Source organism: Chlorocebus sabaeus, chromosome X (genome assembly GCF_047675955.1).
Source record: "Chlorocebus sabaeus isolate Y175 chromosome X, mChlSab1.0.hap1, whole genome shotgun sequence".
Lineage (NCBI taxonomy): Eukaryota > Metazoa > Chordata > Mammalia > Primates > Cercopithecidae > Chlorocebus > Chlorocebus sabaeus.
In genome coordinates, this window is record NC_132933.1 from 137,341,278 (window position 1) to 137,361,172 (window position 19,895).

At 39.2% G+C, this 19,895-nt stretch overlaps 2 protein-coding genes across 2 annotated transcripts in view; one reads left to right on the plus strand and one right to left on the minus strand.

Moving 5' to 3' along the window:
• Window positions 1–3,452, plus strand: part of ACE2 (angiotensin converting enzyme 2) — a 45,619-nt gene extending 42,167 nt beyond the window's left edge. The window contains exons 18-19 of the mRNA XM_037986357.2: window positions 224–418; window positions 2,473–3,452. Of these exons, the coding sequence (XP_037842285.1) occupies window positions 224–418; window positions 2,473–2,581 (304 nt within the window). The 3' untranslated portion in view covers window positions 2,582–3,452. The remainder of the gene's footprint in view (window positions 1–223; window positions 419–2,472) is intronic.
• Window positions 3,453–7,201: 3,749 nt separating this feature from the next.
• BMX (BMX non-receptor tyrosine kinase) overlaps window positions 7,202–19,895 on the minus strand; it is a 54,721-nt gene continuing 42,027 nt past the window's right edge. Inside the window, exons 16-19 of the mRNA XM_007991107.3 lie at window positions 19,407–19,471; window positions 14,893–15,011; window positions 11,784–11,941; window positions 7,202–7,631 (exon numbers count right to left, since the gene is read on the minus strand). Coding sequence (XP_007989298.3) covers window positions 7,557–7,631; window positions 11,784–11,941; window positions 14,893–15,011; window positions 19,407–19,471 — 417 coding nt within the window. The 3' untranslated portion in view covers window positions 7,202–7,556. The remainder of the gene's footprint in view (window positions 7,632–11,783; window positions 11,942–14,892; window positions 15,012–19,406; window positions 19,472–19,895) is intronic.

Below are 19,895 nucleotides of genomic sequence, written 5' to 3' on the forward strand. Positions count from 1 at the left end.
CGGCTCACTGCAACCTCTGCCTCCTGGGTTCAAGCGATTCTCCTACCTCAGCCTCCCAAGTAGCTGGGACTACAGGCACGTGCCACCACGCCTGGCTAGGTGTATATTCTTATGATAAGTTCTATTAAATCCTTTCAGGAACAATGATATAAAGAATAAATAACTACACGCAATTTTATTTTGTCTAAGTGTCCCCTTTGCTATGTTTTGCTTTTGCAAATAGGTTCTCCAGGAGCCGTATCAATGATGCTTTCCAGCTGAATGACAACAGCCTGGAGTTTCTGGGGATACAGTCAACACTTGTACCTCCTTACCAGTCCCCCATTACCACATGGCTAATTGTTTTTGGAGTTGTGATGGCAGTGATAGTGGCTGGCATTGTCGTCCTGATCTTCACTGGGATCAGAGATCGAAAGAAGTAAGTGGCCTTTCCTAGACTTAACTATCTGAAAATAGAAAGATTTACAGAACAGTAACTGGAAAATTTTCAGTAAGTGGTAGATTGTATAGGCCAATTACTCAGTTGGACAATTTTGCACCTAAATACTCTGATGCATTCCCTAGAAATTTACTAGATGTCATCAGCAGTTCACCTTCCTAGTAAGCCCACACAGTAAGTATCTGGCCTGGGATTTATTAGCATGCCCTAGTAAACTCCATCCCAGCCACAGTGTCATTTCCCTCCTGCAAAGAGGCACTGCAAACTCAGCAGGTGTGGTTGGGCTCAGGGAATGGTTCTTACTGCTCTCACTGCTGAATCCTTTTCAGTCTAAAAGTGGGGACTAGATTGTTGGAGACTGGATTGCTGATGGGTTTGAACCGTGAAATTGTTCAAGAATGGGCTGTGAGATTTCTTTCAAACGACTACTCTCTTTTTTTTTAATTTTTAATTTTTAATTTTTTTTTTTTGAGACAGGGTCTTTTGCTCTGTCACCTAGGCTGGAGTGCAGTGGTGCAGTCATAGTTCACTGCAGCCTCGATCTCCCAGGCTCAAGTGATTGTCCCACCTCAGCTTCCTGAGTAGCTGGGACTACCGGGGTATGCCACCACACCCAGCTAATTTTTGTATTTTTTGTGGAGACAAGGTTTTGTCATGTTGCCCAAGCTGTTCTTGAACTCCTGAGTTCAAGCAATCCGCCTGCCTCGCCCTCCAGTGCTGGGGTTACAGGCGTGAGCCACCGTGCCCTGCCCAAACTGCTACTCTTTACTCACCTTTATTTCTCATGGGGTAGCTCAGACTCCATATCATTCTCTCAGTTCATGGTTAGGCATGCTCTAATTTGTTCCTGAACTGAATATCAAAGCTCATTGAGGATTTAAATTACTAGAGACCTGATTTCTAGTCTTGCTTTGCTACTAGATGTTTTTCTTCTGTCCTTAAAAAATTGACTCTTGCTGGGCTTATGAAATGAAGGTTAATATTTTATAGCACCTAACAAAACTCTATGCACACCTCAGGTTGTTTAAACATATTCTTGATTGAATCTCTATATGTGCTAGTCTATTTTGCTCAATTTTCTTCACTATAGAGATTTTTCGGTTACCCAAAATAGCTTCATCTAAAAAATTAGGCATTGAATGTGTAACACATTCATGTAGTTAAAATTAAAAAATACAAAGATGAACATGAGTCTTCCTTATCACCTTTTGCCTCCAAGTTCTCTTCCCAAAGCCAAACAAAATTATCAGTTCCTTGGAGATACACACACACGTGCACACACACACACACAGACACACACACACACATATATATATAGAGAGAGAGAGATAGAGAGAGTTATATATATATAGTCTTTTTTTCTTTTTTCTCGGATATATATATATATATCTCCTTTTTAGTATACAAATATATACTTTTTTAGTGTATATATGTGTATATGTGCATATGTATATCTTATTTTTTAGTATACGAATGTTAGCAGGCTATAAATAATGTTCTGCATATTTTGTTTTCCACTTAATGGTTTTTTAAAATTTTTATTTATATAGGTGTGATCCACCACACCCAGCCCACTTAATGTGTTTTAGAGATCATTACACATTAGTTGCACAAAAAACTTCTCCTTTTTTCTGGCAGTATAATTTCCCACTTCACAAATGGATTGTAATTTTGTTAAACAGTCATCTATTAATGAACTTTTATGTTGTTTCCAAATATTTGTGTTTACTTTAAAAAGAGTTGTGATGGCTTCATATAGGTAATTTCCTGTGTGTGCCAATATACCCGTAAGATGAATCCTAGCAGCAGGAAAACTGCGGCAAAGCACACGTGCAATTGCTGATTTTGATCAATATTGCCACATTGCCCTCAATAGCGGCTGTACCAATTTATACTCACATCAATAGTTTATGAAACTTCCTGTTCCTCCCACCCAGCTTCCTTAACACAGAGTACCCTCAAACTTTTTGATCTTCATCGATCCGATTGATTTTAACATAGGTATATTAAGGCAACCTTGCTCTATTTAACAGGAAAAATCAAGCAAGAAGTGAAGAAAATCCTTATGCCTCCATCGATATTAGCAAAGGAGAAAATAATCCAGGATTCCAAAACACTGATGATGTTCAGACCTCCTTTTAGAAAAATCTATGTTTTTCCTCTTCAGGTGATTTTGTTGTAGGTAAATGTTAATTTCATGGTATAGAACATATGAGATGATAAAGATATCATTAAATGTCAAAACTATGAATCTGTTCAGAAAAAAATTGTCCAAAGACAACATGGTCAAGGAGAGAGCATCTTCATTGACATTGCTTTCAGTATTTATTTCTGTCTCTGGATTTGACTTCTATTCTGTTTCCTAGTAAGGATTTTGTATTAGAGTGTATTAGGGAAAGTGTGTATTTGGTCTCACAGGCTGTTCAGGGATAATCGAAATGTAAATGTCTGTTGAATTTCTGAAGTTGAAAACAAGCATATATCATGGGAGCAAGTATTCGACCTTGTATGGAATATGGATGGATCACTTGTAAGGAGAGTGCCTGGGAATCAGTGCAGCTGCAAGGATTGAGAATGGCATGCACTAGTTCACTTTCATTTAATCCATTGTCAAGGATGACATGCTTTCTTCACATTAACTTAATCCAAGTACTATGGTGATTTGCCTACAGTGATGTTTGGAATAGATCACGCTTTCTTCGAGGTGACAGGTCTAAAGAGAGAAGAATCCAGGGAACAGGTAGAGGACATTGCTTTTTCACTTCCAAGCTGCTTGATCAACATCTCCCTGACAACACAAAACTAGCGCCAGGGGCCTCCGTGAGCTCCCAGAGCATGCCTGATAGAAACTCATTTCCACTGTTCTCTAACTGTGGAGTGAATGGAAATTCCAACTGTATGTTCACCCTCTGAAGTGGGTATCCAGTCTCTTAAATCTTTTGTATTTGCCCACAGTGTTTGAGTAGTGCTGAGCACAAAGCAGACACTCAATAAATGCTACATTTGCACATTCCTTATGCTTACTTATGTGCTGGGGCTTCTTTACATTTTGTCTGCTTTTCACTTCTATGAACAAAGTTATCATCTGTGTGTCTGGGGCTCCTGACCTCCCAAATGTCTCGTGATATATTGCAAATTCTCAGATCGCTTTATTGTAGAAAGCAATTGTAAAATTAGTCCCAAAAAAGTTGTGTACAGAGTGTATACACCACCAGGTTGGGAACCAAACCTGATGCTGCTTTTATATTTCTCACAGTCACTATCCCAGTGTGAGCACAGAATTTCTTAGATACCTGAAGATTGATTAAAACTAGATTAAATAGGTTAACATATCCAAACTCTACCCATTAACTCATTCTGTATGGTGACCAGCATAGTGTTAGAATGACTGTACTTCATAAATTCTCTGTGGTAATGGTGGATCAATTAGCCAAGTCAGGGGAAGATGACTTTCATAATCTATAAAATAGCCTCAAAATAAGGATCATTTGAGGCTCTTTGATGTCTTAATTATCTGATACCCAGGTAGCAGAGATAGAGTTCTTTGTTATTTTGTGAGATACAATCAACATTTCATATCGCCATCTGCATCATCCTGCCATTCATTGGGCCCACAGCATAATTTACTCCTTGGCAAAGCAACCATTTCATAGACAGTTTTTTTCTTTTATCTTGCATATGTCCCATCTTCTCTAATATATCATGAAAATCTTCTTTCAAGCTACTGCTATCTAAACATCCTTTGTAGTTGCCACATGGTCTTTATGAAGTTCTCAGTCCTTGTCTTGCTTCAACACAGTGCAAGAATAATTTCTGCAGGAACCACTTTCATCATCTAACACCTTCAAAAGAGCCTCCCCAGACATGGCAAAGGACCCATGTGCATGTCACATAGTGTCCAACTGTAACACAGAAAGAAAAACCTGCTTATTTCCATAACTTAATTTTGGGGTTTTCTCTAGAACAGTCCTCACTGTGCCCACCGGGTAAAGCTTGTGGTCCTTTTCCTGGGTAGGAGCACCCTCTGAAAGGATGGAGACACTACAAAGAGGGACCGGTGCCTGGGCCTAGGATGGAAGTTGGCAAACAATGACCCATGGGCCAAATCCTGCCCACCACCTTTTTTGGGTTGTTTTGTTTTGTTCTGTTCTGTTTTGAGACGGAGTCTTGCTCTGTCACCCAGGCTGGAGTGCAGTGGCATAATCTCGGCTCACTGCAACCTCTGCCTCCCAGGTTCAAGTGATTCTCCTGCCTCAGCCTCCCGAGTAGCTGGGACTACAGGTGTGTGCCACCACACCCAGCTAATTTTTTGTAGTTTTTAGTAGAGATGGGGTTTCACCATTTGACCAGGCTGGTCTCCAACTCCTGACCAAGGTGATCTGCCTGACTTGGCCTCCCAAAGTGCTGAGATTACAGGCGTGAGTCATTGCACCCGGCCACCCCACCACCTGTTTTTGTCTGGTCTGTGAACTAAGAGTGATTTTTACATTTTTAAGTGGTCGAAAAAAATTAAGATTTCATGATAAATGAAAATGATATGAAATTCAAATTTCAGTGTCCATAAATAAAGTTTTATTGAAATCCAGCCACACCCATTCATTTTCATATTGTCTAGAGCTGCTTTCATGCTACGGAGCAGAACTGAGTAGTTGAAGTAGAGACGGCATGGCCCACAAAGCCCTTTACAAACAAACTTCGCCAAACCCTGGGCTATAAGGAAGCAAGGATTAAATGAAACTGCAAATGCAAAAGGGCCATTGTGGAGCTCACAGACCAGAGAAACATAGTGATCAGGCCAGAAAGGGCAGGTGCTAGCTTCCTTTTCTCTGGTGTCTCTCAGTGAACTATTCTTCCTCATTTAAGACCCTCCTCCCTCCACATTTAGGTAAAGATGGGGCCGTAAGTCCAATCTCTCTTCCTCATAAACCCACTCCCAAGATAGAATAAAAACTGAGAAACTCAACTTGCTAAATCTACTGTGTTGGAATCTTAATGAACTCAAGTAGATGTGAGGTGAGTTTTGCCAGACCCTCTTGACTTTGTGTTTGACTTCTGGCAGGTCAGAAAATGCTCAGCAAGACTGGGGAGCATCTGTTGGATTTTACCTAGCAAGTGACTTATCGGAACTTGCTCTGCAGCCTGCCCTTTGGGAACGTTTCTTACCACATAGTCTTCCTTTTTCTTCACTGCCAAAAGAGCATAGGCAGACTCTTGGTTTAAGATAACAATAATAAATTCTGGATATCACCACTAAACACAGTTATACGGCATTAAAAAAATCATTATGCATGTTTGAAATACTATGAATAGTGTTCTTTTACTTGGCTCCTCCTAGCATCACTGGACTTGTTTTCTGATAAACCTCTAGTGGTACCTTACATTGTTGCCTGACTTGATTTTTGCAGCTAGGCTTCTAAGCAGGGCTTTGGCCTCTTTTCATAGTAAACAATTCTGTATTGTTTGAATTTTTGCCACAAGCGTGTATTTTGTTATAAAGAGGATTATTTTTAAAAGGTAAATATACAAAAATAAGAAGAAGAGAGGAAAAAAATCTTCAAGAGGGAGACCAGAAAGACCCAGCTTGTGCATGAGCTCATCCTCTGAGTGGGGAAACAGTCTGTGGTGCAGGAAAGGCTGGCACCCCCATCGGACAGTGGGTCCATTGAGACAGAGGGTTTGGGTCACCTGGTCTTTCTTTTCTCTTGGGTAGGAAAGAACCTAGCATACAGTCAATACTACCAAAAAAAAAAAAACTACAAAAATAAAATATACAAATGCCCTAGTGATTATTTTGAGTTACATTTCATTATAAATTGAGATTTGTGTGCCTCTGTAAAAAATAGAAGACTTAACGAGTGTCAATTCTCTGTTGAAATGAAGGAATTATTAATGAAATGTGAAGAAACAAATAAGCAAGAGGGAGCATTGAAACTAGCTGGTGGCTGAAGGACAGAGTGGGATGAGAGAGGATATAAACGTCTCTGAGAGATTATTGACTGATCTCTGGAAAATAGCAGCAGGGTATATATAATTGGGGTGTCTCTTCATTGTAATGGTGCCCTCTACAGAATCGGTCTCTCCCTTCTTGACGTTATAGAAAAGACAAGGGAATACTCGGAAAGAGGTTAAAACCAGTGAGTTCAGTAGCAGGCCGTGAAGAAGGGCATCCCCAGGTGCAGTTTTAAAGCTGAAATACTATTTAGTAATAGGCATGAGAAGCTAAAATAGTACTTCTGTATTTTTATGTTAAGATAGCAGACTGATAACTTCAGTTTTCAAACTAGCCAGAAGCCCCAGATCCCCAAACTCAAGGATTTAAAATGATTAGAAAGCAACAATGTAATTAATTCTAGAAATCATACCTTAGCATCTTAAAAAACTTGCTTTATGTGCAACATATTTAATATATTATTTGCTATTATTTAACTTTAGTTTTATACATGACATTAAGAGTCATTGTACTAATCTGGATATTAGGAGAGAATTGTGCCATTTGGATTGAATAATGGACCACCTCATGATACCCCACCATGTAATGAGGTCCCCTAGGGCAGTTCAGAGCAACTGCTTCAGTAACATCTGGGAGTTTGCTAAAAATACAAATTCACAGGCTGCACTCAGACCTCCTCCGCCAGGTTTTATGGAGGTAGTTTCTAGGAATCTTTTCATAAACTCTGCATTTGATTATCATCATGCCTACTGAAGTTTGAAAACATTGAAATATGAAGACAAATGTCCACATTTCTGTACTTGGTAGTATATTTAATTGTTGTGACAGTGACAATATAAAGAAAAGAATGACTATCCAATAAGTAATTTTTCAATTCTGCCCAGTCTTTACACATGAACGCAGTCTCTATATTGCAATCTGAAAATGTGCTTCTGCTATAGGCTGGAAAGTGTTATATCAGGAGCAGCATAAACAAAATTACTGATTTGATCTAAATTTCAAGGAAATCTTTTGTTTCCTGCCTTGTTCATTTCTAAATAATATACAATACAGAGAACACTATTAAAAACTAGCTAAATTACATTATGCCTTGCTACTTTCCTTAAAATGAATGAAAATGCTGGCCAACATCTATATTCATTCTTATCAGCACTCCTAGTTTCTTCTTCAAGGCTTGTCTTTTTCCCGAAGTGGTTCAATGGAAGACAGGAGTTGCTGAAATGTGGGACGCTTTTCTGGAAGCTAAACAAAAACAACAAAAAAACCCAGTGTTTTAGATGATGAAAGTTATGATCAAAGATAAAATATATAAAATATTTACACCTAAGTCCTAAAGCTAGCAACTTTTAAAATGTGGAAACACAATAGACATTTCAATTGAGGTCAGAAATAAGGCAAGGACGCTCACTATAATAACCACTCTTAACGTTATGTTGAAGGTGTTAACCAATGCAAAACAATTAGAGCTCTGATAATTGGAAAAGAAAAAGTCTCTTTTATTTGCAAGCATTTTAGTGTGTACCTGGAAAATCTGAGATTATCAATGTTAGAATCAACTTAAAGAATAAAGGAATTCACTAGGACAGCAGGATATAAAATTAACATACAAAATCAATAGCCTTCCCATGTACCTACAGTAACCACTTAGAAGTTATCATGGAAGAGGAAACCCCATTTATAATAACAACACTACCAAAATAAAACACTAAAACGTCTCCCCCTCTAAAATGAGGACGACTTTAAAACACTGATGAAAAATGCAAATGTAGACTTGACTATAGAAAAAAGCATCCCTGGCCAGGCACAGTGGCTCATGCCTGTAATCCCAGCACTTTGTGAGGCTGAGGTGGGCGGATCACTTGAGGCCAGGAGTTCGAGACCATCCTAACCAACATGGTGAAACCCTGTCTCTACTAAAAATACAAATATTAGCCAGCTGTGGTTGTACACAACTGTAGTCCAAGCTACTTGGGAGGTTGGGACATGAAAATCACTTAAGCCTGGAAGGTGGAGGTTGCAGTAAGCCTAGATCATACCACTGCACTCCAGCCTGAGTGATAGAGCAAGACTCTGTCTAAAAAAAAACCAGCCAACCAACCAAACAAACAAAAACAAAAATAAAAACTTCCTTCGTCCTAGACTAGGAGAAGTCAGTATCATAAAGATGTCAAATTTTCCAACTTAAAATACAAACTAAATACAGTCTCCTCAAAAATATGAATGAGTTTGTTTCAAGCTAAACAAATTGATTCTTTATAGAATTAAAAAATATGTAAAAATGGCAAAGAAATTATAAAGTAAGGTGAGCAATGAGGGCTGCTAGCCTACCTAGTATTCAGACATATTATAAAGTCTCTATAGAATCAGAGCAGCGTGGTGCTAGCACATGAACAAAGAGACCAAAGAACAGAAGAGGAAGTCTCCAAATAGATTCAAGTACATATGGAAATGTAGTATAATATTAGGGTGGCATTTCACCACCATTAAGGTGGTATCTCATTCCTGGTGATAAGATGGTCTTTTAATAAATAGGGCTGACAACAACAGAATAGTCACATAAGATTACATATTTGGAGCCATATTTGATACCATATACCATAACAAACACAAACTATATTGGAAACATAAATGGAAAATAATGCAATCATAAAAGTACTAGAGGAAAATCTGGGTAAAAGTCATTATAATTTGGGCATGAGAAAGCCTATCTATGACAATTTCCAGAAGCAATAAAAACAAATATTGATATATTCAGTGATATTAAGAAAAACTTCTGCATGGTCAAAAAAAAAAAAAAAAAAAAACCCACCCACCCTCAATCAAATAAAGCTGATAACTTAAAGTATTACTCTCCCTAATTTGTAAAGAGATCTTTAAAACCTGATAGAAAAAAGAAAAAAGACATGGTCTACTAGAAAGTTCCTATTAATCACAACACTTACATCTTCCTCTCAGGACAGTCTTCAGATAACCACAGGGGAAAGAACATTATTCAAAAGTGTGGTAGAAACCTCAGTTAACAGGCAGAAGATGAAACCTTAAGAGCATAGAATACATCTAGAAATTGGGGAAGAGGGTGACCCTGGCTGGCTCTTTATAAAGGACCACAGTTTCTCCCTATGGACCAATACTCTCTACAAAATCAACTGTGCCTTAATTATTATTTATTTTAAATTACATTTTTATAGAGCTAGGTAGTACCTGATGCAGAAAAGCAATCACATAAGGAAGCATTTATTTGAAGTTTAACATGAAATCATACAAATAAAATGTGTATAAACAAATCCACATTGAGTCCACACAGATAGCAAAGGACAAAGTAAAAACAAAGAAAACTAATTGGCAGCTATATACAGTTGGACACAACTGTGTCTTGTACACTAGAAAGTCTTTTACAAAGTAATAATCTTAGATCAACAGAAGACCAATCTTCAATGTCGTCCTGCAAGATGGCTTACTTTAACATCTCATCCTATTTTCTCCAATGTTCTCCTTTAGTATGGCTGGTAATTGTTTTGGTGATTGCCACCCCCTCGAGATGCCTTGCCATAAGTGCTCTGTTGGCCACTGTAGTCTGCATATCCCTATCCATATCCATGGTTTCCATAGTCAACATTTGGGGAAGAAAAAGGTGGGGAAATCTTATATACTGTTTCAAATGCCATAGGGTGGGAAATTACAGAGTGCTTATATTCCAGGCGATAATTTAAGGCTAAACAAAAAATATTGTTATGTGATGCAATCAGTAGCTCTTCCAAAGTGGGACTCTAGGCTCCAGTACAAGAGATTAGAAACTATTTAAGTTGTGTGCGACAATTTATTCTTAGCACCAAGCATACTGCCTGGTGCATAGGTGCTTTGTAAATATATATATATATATATACACACACAATATTAATAACAAACAGAACTGTGTACCAGGCACTGTCCTAAGGACTTTATAATGTTAATTCATTCAATCCACACAAAAATCCTGAGGTAAGTATTACATTACAGGTAAGTATTACAGTACAGTGAAGCACAAGATCATATAATTAGTAAGTGATCAAGACAGGATTCAACCCAGGTATTCTGATGCGAGAACCCATAGGCTTAACCATTACACCAATTTGCCTTTTACTAGTGAATGAATGAATGGAGCATTAGGCCCTTTGTCATTGAGGAAGTACCATATAATGATTATGAACATGGGCTCTTAGATTAATGTTGTCAAAAGCCTCCTTTTATCATGTTACTGCTCAGAAGTCTTCAGTGGCTCCTCATTGCCTATAACAACCAAAACTCGCACTTGTCTCCTTGTTATTCACCTTGTAGAACCTGAACCAGACCTACTCTTCCAAACTTATCTCCAGCCCTTCCAACGATAGCACCAACCTAGCATGCCACGCTCGTTCCTGCCGCCACACCTTTGCTTGTGCTGTTCTCACCTGGACACCCTTTTACAATGTCTCCACTCACACACTTAGGCCATTTCGTAGAGATTTCCTGCTTCAGCTCAGGTACCAATGCATTCAAGAAGCTGCTTTATCTCAGGAAGCTGGTTTCTCTTTCCTCTGAGCTCTTCTTGTGTTAGATTGGTGCAAAAGTAATCATGTTTTTTGCCATTGAAAGTTATGGTAAAAACCTTGTCTTTCTAATTCTGGCACATAATTATAAACTGCTAGGTGTTTTCAGTCCCATTGTTGTGTGTGTGTGTGTGTGTGTGTGTGTGTGTGTGTGTGTGTGTATAAAGACTTTGAGTTCAGTAAGGGCACACATGGAGCTCATACTTCCTTAACAACCTCCATTAGTTCTATGAAGTTAGTGGATGCTTTGCAAATTAATCCCCTGAAACTTCAGCTCCATGTCTTCCCCATAAGATACCCTTATCTTCTACCTGAATGGAATGCTTTTATTCAGTGTTTGGGAGGCAGGGGAGAGAAGATGGGATAGTGTCCATTATGTGTTCTCTACGTGTGGTTAGATGTTTCCTGCTACTCATGTTCTACTTGAGGAGCTCCATAGTGTTGCAGTTAAGAACAGGGACCCTGGCACTAGCCAGCCTACCTCTTACTAGCTATGTGACCTTGGGCAAGTCACTTCACCTTTCTGAGTCTTTGTTTACTCTTCTGTTAGTTTTAGCAATGATAATACTTACCTCAGTGTGTTTCCTGATGCATAAGTAAGTTAATATTTATAGTGTTCTTAGAACACTGCTGGATAGAAGTTGTTCAGTACATTGTTTGGCACCTGCATGTTTTAGATTACAAACATTTTAGGGCAGGGGCTGAGAGCCATTTTCTCCTGCTCTGTGCCAGGTGCTTTCCCTCAAAAAAGCTTCGTCACAGTGGTGATGCAGTAATCACCCTGAATGTGCCTGAGACCCCTTCCAGCCCACCCAGAGGATACACTTGCCTCGTGCCAGCAGCTGTACATGATCTGGTAGATGGTGTCCGATGCCAGGTGGGGCCGGTAGAGCCTGTGGCCCTGGGAGACCTTCAGAACCACCTGGGAGTTGTCATACAAGTCATAGGGCTGCTTCCCCAGGCTGAACACCTCCCACATCAGGATCCCTGCACCGCACCAAGAGGTGGCCCAGATACAAAAGGAAGAGAGCCGTTATCAGAAAGTACAGGGTTTGTGGAGTGACTTTCACACAACAGGTCAGGAAGGCTATGGGTCAGAGCGAGGGATCCCAGGGAAACGAGTCCCAGCGAAATGAGCAGAGCTTGGAAGGTGAGCCCGTGCCATCGCTTCTGGAGCCTGGGGATTCTTCCCCATGTTCCCTGATACCTGTACATCTGTGCTTGCTGGAAAATGGGTGAATGGCAAGGGCAGCCACAGAGGAACCACTTGGGGCCAAGACATAATTCTTGAGCTACTCCTGGGAAGTGGCTGAGATTTCATTCAGCCTCACACAGCCTCACTACAACTACCTGTGTAGTGAGCCCCTGCCCCAACCCTTATGAATGAGTGGTTGATGTCCCCACCCTTCTGTCTCTCTGCTTTGGCAGCTGCGTGCAACAATTTCATTGCACAATCAGATTACCTTTCGGTGGAAATTTCAAGAGAAAGTCATTGACAACATTCTCCTTTCTATTGCTGCAGTGGCTCCTAATCTTATATGGGTCGGGGCCCTTTTGGGAATCCGATGAAAGCCACTGGCCGCCTTTTGGAAAAGTGAATACATAGCATTTTTTTTGTGTTCAGTTTCAGGATGTTCACAGTCCCCCAAAACTCATCCAGGAAACTGCAGTCCCCAGGTTAAGAAATCTCGGTTCTGGTCATGGTGGCCAGGAGGGTGGCATTTGGGGTCAGTTAGACATGGCCTTTGAAGTTGACTTCTGTCACTTACAGGCAGGATGAGTTTCTCCCCCCAACCCCTCTCAGCCTCAGGTTCTCTGTCTATAAAGTGGCGTATTTGCACCTCATGGACTTGCTGTGAGGATGAAATAGGATAAAACACATAGAGCATTTAAAAGAGCACTGAGATGTTTCAAGTGCTCTCTAAATGGTGGCAATTGTGCTGTGCTGGCCAAGGTCAGAACATTTCAACAATCAGCTACTTTCAAATATTTATAATAAAGCAACCTTACAAAATTTATGGCTGCTTTTTTCTTTTAAAACACACAATCTAAAACAACCATCCAAAAGAATGCAGTTTCCTCATAACTTTCTCTTTTGAAGGCTACACACTTATTTCAAACTATCTGTGGGGTTCTTTTTTGGGAATTGCTATCAGAGGCCTTGATTCATTTTGGGTATCCTCACTGGGATATACGGTTTAAGAATGAATTTAGTGTTTATAAACAGCTGGAAAATATCTGGGGCCAACTTCTATGGCATACAGTAAATAATCAAGCTGGGTAATACTATTTTTTGGTCAAAAACAAGCTGTAATTATTAAATAAGGGCACTGATTTTTTGGCATCATTTATAATTGATGCATGATTATCAAAACTTTTTTTTTTTTTTTAAGACAGTCTCTTGCTGTGTCGCCAAGGCTGGAGTACAGTGGCACAATCTCAGCTCATTGTAACCTCTGCCTCCCAGGTTTAAGTGATTCCCGTGACTCAGCCTCTCAAGTAGCTGGGGTTACAGGCATGCACCACCACGCCCGACTAATTTTTGTGTTTTTGGTAGAGACAAGTTTTTGCCTTGTTGGCTGGGCTGGTCTTGAACTCCTGGCCTCAAGTGATCCGCCCGCCTCAGCTTCTTGAAGTGTTGGGATTACAGGCGTGAGCCACTGCACCCAGCCTCAAAACTAATTTTGACAACAAGGTACAAAAGTTAATCAGCACAACATGGCATCAAGTATTCACCAAAATGCTATCTTTGTGATTTTTTTTTCTTTTTCTATGTGTGTTTGATTATCTTTTTTCTTTTTCCTTTTTTTTTTTAACAACGAACAATGCCACTTTTACAAAGGGAATAGTTTTAAAAATTGTGTCACATAGAGAAATAAATGACTAAATTTTCCCCTTTTCAAAGGCAATCTTGTAGGTGACAAGCAGTAAATCAAATTACACTTATGAACTAAGGCACGAAATAAGTCTCAGTCACATTTGGATTATTTCTCCTGGGTCCATCCGACAGTGATTGAAAATAGCCTTGATATTCTCACAACATAGAAAAAATATCAGAAAATGTAGTCACAATTTAAGAATTGTTTCCCTTTTCTAATGACCTTTACTAAATTTTAATATAGATATTTTAGTAAAGTAAGAGTCAGCAAACTTACCCTATAAAGGGCCACATAGCATTTTAGACCTTTTGGGACATGCAGTATCTGTGGCAAGTACTCTACTCTGCTGTTGTAGCATAAAATGAGCCATAGACAATACATAAATGAATGGGCATGACTGTGTTCCAATAAAACTTTATTTACAAAAACCAACTGACCTGGTCCTGGGCTGTGGTTTGCCAATCCCAATCTAAAATATAAATTTTAACAGAGAGGAGACTGCTTGAAACTAGGCACGAGTCAAGGAAACTACCAAGTCATGTGTGGTATTTACACTAAGAATTGGTCAGTGCAGAAGGGAATGGCTATCACATTATTTTCATGCAGAAAATAGATGTCTTTTCAACTTTTTGGGCTTAGCAAAAACTCAGATTTAGCTTTCAATGACTCCTTTTAAAAAACTATTTGAAATCTTCACTGGAAAAACTTTCATCCCCTTTGATGTTTCTAAAGACAGGGTCTTAACTGTGTTGCCCCGGCTAGACTTGAACTCCTGGGCTCAAACAATCCTTCCACCTCAACCTCTGAGTAGATTTATCCCCTTTGATTTTATGAAAAAGTGCTAGCAGGATGTAAATTACAAAATATGTAGAAGACATCCTAATACCAAACCCAAGAAAATAAATCACCTTCTTCAACCGCTTGCTTGTCTCAGGGTATATGTGTAACTTTTTAAGTGTTCAAGGCCCCTTTTAAAATGAACGTTGCTACTCTTGTGGTTTCCTGTTGTGGAAGTCAGTTTACGAAACAGGACCAGATCGTATGTGGCCATATCCTTACCAAATGCCCATACGTCTGACTTGCTGCTGTATTTGAAGTAATGAAACACCTCTGGAGCTGACCACTTGACTGGAAACTTTGTTCCAACTGAACTGACATACTGGTCATCAAGAACATACCTGCGAGGGAAAACACATCAACACAGACCTTAAGCCGTGGTGGTACAGGCTGATAAAGGACACAGAAGCTACCCAGAGTCTCAGTCGATTGCCTCAGTTTTCTGGAACTTTTGCTTCCTTTCAATGTGTGGGCTTAGCTGGAGGCTGCTTATGGTTTGTCAGCATTTAAAAAATAATATCTAACTGAATATAGCAAAACCTCAATGTAAAATGTTTGGTAAATATAGAAAAACACAGGAGAGGGTGTGGAGAAATAGGAACACTTTTACACTGTTGGTGGGGTTGTAAACTAGTTCAACCATTATGGAAAACAGTATGGCGATTCCTCAAGGATCTAGAACTAGAAGTACCATATGACCCAGCCATCCCATTACTGGGTATATACCCAAAGGATTATAAATCATGCTGCTATAAAGACACATGCACACGTATGTTCATTGCAGCACTATTCACAATAGCAAAGACTTGGAATCAACCCAAATGTCCATCAGTGACAGACTGGATTAAGAAAATGTGGCACATATACACCATGGAATACTATGCAGTCATAAAAATGGATGAGTTCGTGTCCTTTGTAGGGACATGGATGCAGCTGGAAACCATCATTCTTAGCAAACTATCGCAAGAACAGAAAACTAAACACCGCATGTTCTCACTCATAGGTGGGAACTGAACAATGAGATCACTTGGACTCGGGAAGGGGAACATCCCACACCGGGGCCTATTATGGGGAGGGGGCAGGGGGGAAGGATTGCATTGGGAGTTATACCTGATATAAATGACGAGTTGATGGGTGCTGACGAGTTGATGGGTGCAGCACACCAACATGGCACAAGTATACAAGTATACATATATAACAAACCTGCACATTATGCACATGTACCCTAGAACTTAAAGTATAATAATAAAAAATAAAAAAATTTTTAAAAATGGAAAAACACAAAAAAGCAAAAATAAAATTACTCAGAAACCCACCCTAAAGATAACCTGTAATTCTATCACTCCAAATACATTTTCGTTTGTACTTTCTGATCTTATTTCCCACATATATAAGTTGAATAAAATAGGGTTTCTGTTATATTGAGATTTGCTTTTATTTTTCCTTTAATGGTATATCATGAGCATTTCCCCATATGGTTACATTTCTACTGCAGCATCATGTTTAATGGCTGAATACTGTTCCCTCTTATTATTTCTTCTTATGGAAGGAATTAAACATAATTTGTTTAACCAGGTAAATGGCTTCTCATCTTCTGCTGTTATGAATAATGATGAACAAAAATATCCTATGGAGATATCAAAACCAAAATACATATTGAAGGATGTTCACTAAACTCTTTGTTTGTAATAATGATAAAATGAAAGCAACCTTAATGTTCCCAATGTTGAGGAGTAATTAAATATATTATGGCACACTAATACAATCGAATAGCATGTAGCCATTAAAAAATGAGATAACTCTTTACCAAACTAAAAAGGTGCTCATGGTATATGGTTATGCGCAAAAGCAAGTGTGTATAATGTGATTTCACTTTTTTGTGTGTGGGAACAAATAGTAAATGTGCATATTTGTGTATATGATTGGATACACTTAAGAATGAGGTCTGAAAGGATACCCACCAAACATCTGAGCAGTGGTTACTCCTAGCACTGAAAATGAGGGACGGATTCTGTCAGAGTAGGTAGCTAGGCAGACATGAGCAGGGCAGGAGAGGTCCCCCACCCCCAACCCAGGAATGTTAGGTGACCGTCAGGTAATAGGCAGTTGTTAACCGTCTCTCTAAAATAATAATTGGTCACAGCTGGTGCCAGGGAACGGCAGTCTCCCAATAGATAGAAAATACTTGAAGCTGATGATCAACAGCTTCCTGATATGATCTCAGGAGTTGGGCAACTGGGGTCAAACATGCGCACTAAGAGGCAAAATGATGGAGTTTAACTGGTGTATGACATTCCTCTAGGAATACCCAACTGGTAAAAGAAAAATGCCTCAAATGAGCATGAGCACAACCTAACTAAACACACCGTGCGTGCGGCCCTTCCCAAGTGCTGGCAGGCTACTGCTCATGCAGACAGCTCACCCCAAGGGAAGAATCAGGGGAGAAAAGATGCAAACCTTGGAATTATGCCAAGGTATGAAACCCTAAGTCAAGAACCAAACAGGGCAGTTTTGGATCTCTCAAGTAGCCCTCTTGGCCCTCTTCCAAGTGCACTTTACTTCCTTTCCTTCCTGCTCTAAAACTTTTTAATAAACTCTCACTCCTGCTCAAAAACTTGCCTCAGTCTCTCTCTCTGCCTTATGCCCCTCAGACGAATCCTTTCCTTTGAGGAGGCAAGAATTTGAGTTGCTGCAGACCTTTATAGATTCACTGCTGCTAACAATTCTACTTTTTACTTTATACACTACTGCTATTTTTCTATAATAAGTACATATTATTTATGGTATTGATAAAAGAGGACATCATATATTTGCCCACAAAAATCACAACAAAAGCAAACGCATAATGACTCTTAATTAGAGAAAATAAAACAACAGGAGTTATGGCAATTGGAATTTTGGATATAATTTACACACCAAATGTTTTAGAGATCTCACTGTAATTTAAAACAGCTGATTGGGAAGATAATTATTCTAAATATTAACAATATTATTAATAAACTACATTTTCATAGGATTACATACAGTACATTCCATACTTTTCTCCCCAGAACCCCTCAGTTCCCCAGACATTACCAGACACCCAGACACTGCCCTGGCACTCCTGGTTTGGGGATGCTTGTGGCTTAAACCTTCCTTCAAGCTAGTAGGAGCAAATGAAGTCACAGGCATCTAATTGATGTGGCCACAGAGCTTCATAACCAACAGGGCTGATACATGGCTTCCAGGATCTCTTACTCAGAGCAAGATCTCTTGTCTCCCTTTTCCAAAGCTACAGAGAACGTGACAGCATGTTCCCTGGATGCTGACATAACAGCCAATATTCCTGCTTTTAGAGTAAAGTTCCCTTGACCTGGGAGCTTCTCCCTGCTTTAAGAACCTGTCAGCAGATTATTTTTTCTTGCCCTTGAGAAAGCTACATGTTTGGAGTGTCAGTGTAGGGGACTCAGTGTATGGTGGTTGGAGTGATGGTAACTAGTACACAGCTACAAGGACATCTTGCCAATATTTGGGGCTCCCAGAGGAATTACCTTATCTTCCATGGTATATGCCACAGGGGTCGAAAAGCATCCCTTAATACTGAATTTTGGAGAAGACATTAAAAAAACAGATCCTCCTATGGCATTTTAGGGCCATGTTTGCTAAATATTAACCTGGCCTTGGTCAACTCTTCAGATCTCTTTTAAATGCATTATTCACCTTCAGAATTACATGTTGAGTCAGCACAACTTTATAGTTGTATCTTGTCTCAATGTCAGGGATATCTACTTACCCTCTAGACTCAACTGTGGTCATTTTGAGGGCAGGGACTATCCTATTCATATCAGTATCTCCTGCAGGACTGAGGTATTCAGTAGGCACTCAATAAATGTCGAATAGAAAGGTCAATGTATATGTCTTCATTTTCTATGTAAAACTATGAAAATTTGCTCTGAGGCTTAAATAGTATTAGGATTCAGGATAAAGGTAAAAGAAGACTTTTAAAAAACTATCATAATCAAAATAATTGTTCCAAATCATCAAGTGGTGGTAAAATGCCCATCAAAAGAATCTCAGAGTCTAGTTTTGTGCCTTACTTTGTGATGCAGAAAATCTAATGATGTGACAACAAAAACTTTCCTAGTGTGAATGCTCTACCCATTTGAACATCAGGTTTTTTTTTTTTTTTTTAAATAACAAACAAAAAGAGCTAGCAGATCCTTGATTGAGTTAAAAAATTATAAATATCTATCTGTTCTTTTTTAATGGCTGAGTAGTACTCCAAAGTACTTGAGGGGCTGGATACCCCATTCTCCATGATGTGATTATTTCACATTGCATGCCTGTATCAAAACATCACATGTACCCCATAAATATATACACCTACTATGTATTCACAAAAATTAAAAATAAAAAAATTTAAAAGAAATTTTAAACATCCAATAATGTGGCTGTAACATACTGTATTTAAATTTAGGATCTTTCTGGAATTTATTTAGAAGTATAGAAAGTATCAGATTGTTGAAGGAACTAAAAGTGACTCCAGATAATTTCTGAAGAACGATTCCATCTTATAAGCGAAGGAATGAGGTGAAACATGTTTCACAGGTAGTTAGAGGCAGTATAGGAGGGACTTAGGTTTCTAAGCCCCCAGTTCAGAGCACCTTCTATATCCCCACAAGGCCTTCAATTATGATGGTGTTCAAATGTGAATGGAAATCCCCCTTTCACTGGTTGCCCTTTTGGAATTGGCTTACCTTGTCATTCCAAAGTCAGATACTTTCACACAGAGATCGCTGTCCACCAAGCAGTTACGAGCAGCCTTTAAAGGAAAAACAAAATCACCAAGTAGTGAAAGTGACCAAGAATCTCCTGACATTTTCCTCCTCTTCAGTAGAATTCTCAGCAAAATCAAAGATTACCTAGCACAACCCCCAAATGCCCTAAAGTTGTCTTTTCTTTCCTTTGCAATTTTCAATTTTTCAAAATAAAAATATTCTCCCACGAGTACTTTCAACCAAGCATCCATCCTTATCAAATGACATGAAAAGGTATTACACTTTAAACACAGAACCTTAGCTTATCAAGGAAAGATGAGAAATTTCTAGAATCTCCCTTTCCACCACCAGATACCGTGCGTGCATTCACAGATGCTTTGAAGGCATAAATGCTGCACCTGTGACTTAGGGAACATACGGGCCTAGTGTGAATGCAGGTCTACTGTTGAGTGCAAGAACATCTCTAGA